Below are 1,279 nucleotides of genomic sequence, written 5' to 3'. Positions count from 1 at the left end.
TTTATTTCAGAATGGTTCAAATATTTTCTTCTGGTCTTTCCTTAATTGCAACGCTCCTTTTAGCTACAAGCGCAGCAGCCAAGACATGTGTCGTTGGAAACAATAAAGCCGATGATTCCATTGCTATCATCAAAGCCTTCAATGACTGTAAGACAGGAGGCACTGTTTCCTTCCCTAAAAGTGGAACTTGGTACCCAAAGAGCTTGATCAACGTCAGTGGCTTGAACAATGTCCGAATTGACTTCGCTGGACACATCGTCCTTCCTCCTTTTGATCCCAAGTACAAGGGCGGCTCTGCTTATTTGAAAATACAAGGTAACAATATCCATATGTCTGGAGGTGGCACAATTACTGGCAATGGTCAGTCCTGGTATGTAACATAGATGATGGAAAAAAGGGAGAGGGAAGCACTAGCCATTAGATAACTAACCTGTACAAACCTATAGGTATGACAGAAAGGACAACACTGCTCCCATTGTTTTCAGTGCAACAGCAAAAAACTCTGTATTGGGTAACTTTAGAATCATCAATGCCCCTCGTGGACATATCGCTGATGTGGGTTCAGAAAACGTCGTATATGAAAACATCTATCTGCGCACTCGTTCTACCAATTCCAACTTTCATAGAAACACTGATGCCTGGGGAACTGCTTGGTCCAAGAATATCGTTTTGAGAAACTCTGAATTCACCGTTGGTGATGACTGTACTGCTATCAGCACAGGTGTCACCAACCTGACTGTTACCAATGTCAAGTGTGTCGAGGGCCATGGTTTCAGTATCGGCTCACTTGGCAGAGGTACTCAGCCTGATTATGTCAAGTCTGTTCACTTTATCAACAATGAATGCCATCGCTGTCAAAACGGTATCAGAATCAAGACCGTTCCTGGCGGAAAGGGTTCTATTGAAGACGTCAGATTTCAAAACGTTAAACTCATTGCTGCTGAAAACCCTATTGCTATTACTACTCACTATTGGTGTGAACAAAATCACAACTGTAACATTGACAACTCATTGAGCATCAAGAATGTTGTCATTGACAACGTCTCTGGGTAAATTATCCATAAATGCACTTATTAATACCAAAGTACTTATCGTGATCATAGATCCACTTCTAACAAGGACATGCCCGTCATCAACATTGATTGCTCCAAGCGTGGTCTTTGCTCTGGTTTCTCTGTTACTCGTATCAATATCCAAAAGAATCCCAAGACCAAGAAGAATATTTGTAATTACCTTGTTGGATCTGACAAGATACCATACTGCCGCCAATAATTGTAAC

General features: G+C 41.7%; 1 protein-coding gene across 1 annotated transcript; it reads left to right on the top strand.

The window, feature by feature from the left end:
- Positions 1-77: 77 nt before the first annotated feature.
- On the top strand, positions 78-1,263 carry RHIMIDRAFT_187397 (polygalacturonase; the record flags this gene model as incomplete). The annotated part of the gene is made up of 3 exons (XM_023605885.1): positions 78-374; positions 460-1,049; positions 1,104-1,263. Coding segments are annotated over 3 exons (1,047 nt in total), but the record flags the coding sequence as incomplete, so codon positions are not given.
- Between the last annotated feature and the right edge of the window lie 16 nt (positions 1,264-1,279).

The sequence above is a fragment of the Rhizopus microsporus genome (assembly GCF_002708625.1).
Source record: "Rhizopus microsporus ATCC 52813 unplaced genomic scaffold scaffold_123, whole genome shotgun sequence".
Lineage (NCBI taxonomy): Eukaryota > Fungi > Mucoromycota > Mucoromycetes > Mucorales > Rhizopodaceae > Rhizopus > Rhizopus microsporus.
This window is presented reverse-complemented; position numbering and strand designations above follow the sequence as displayed.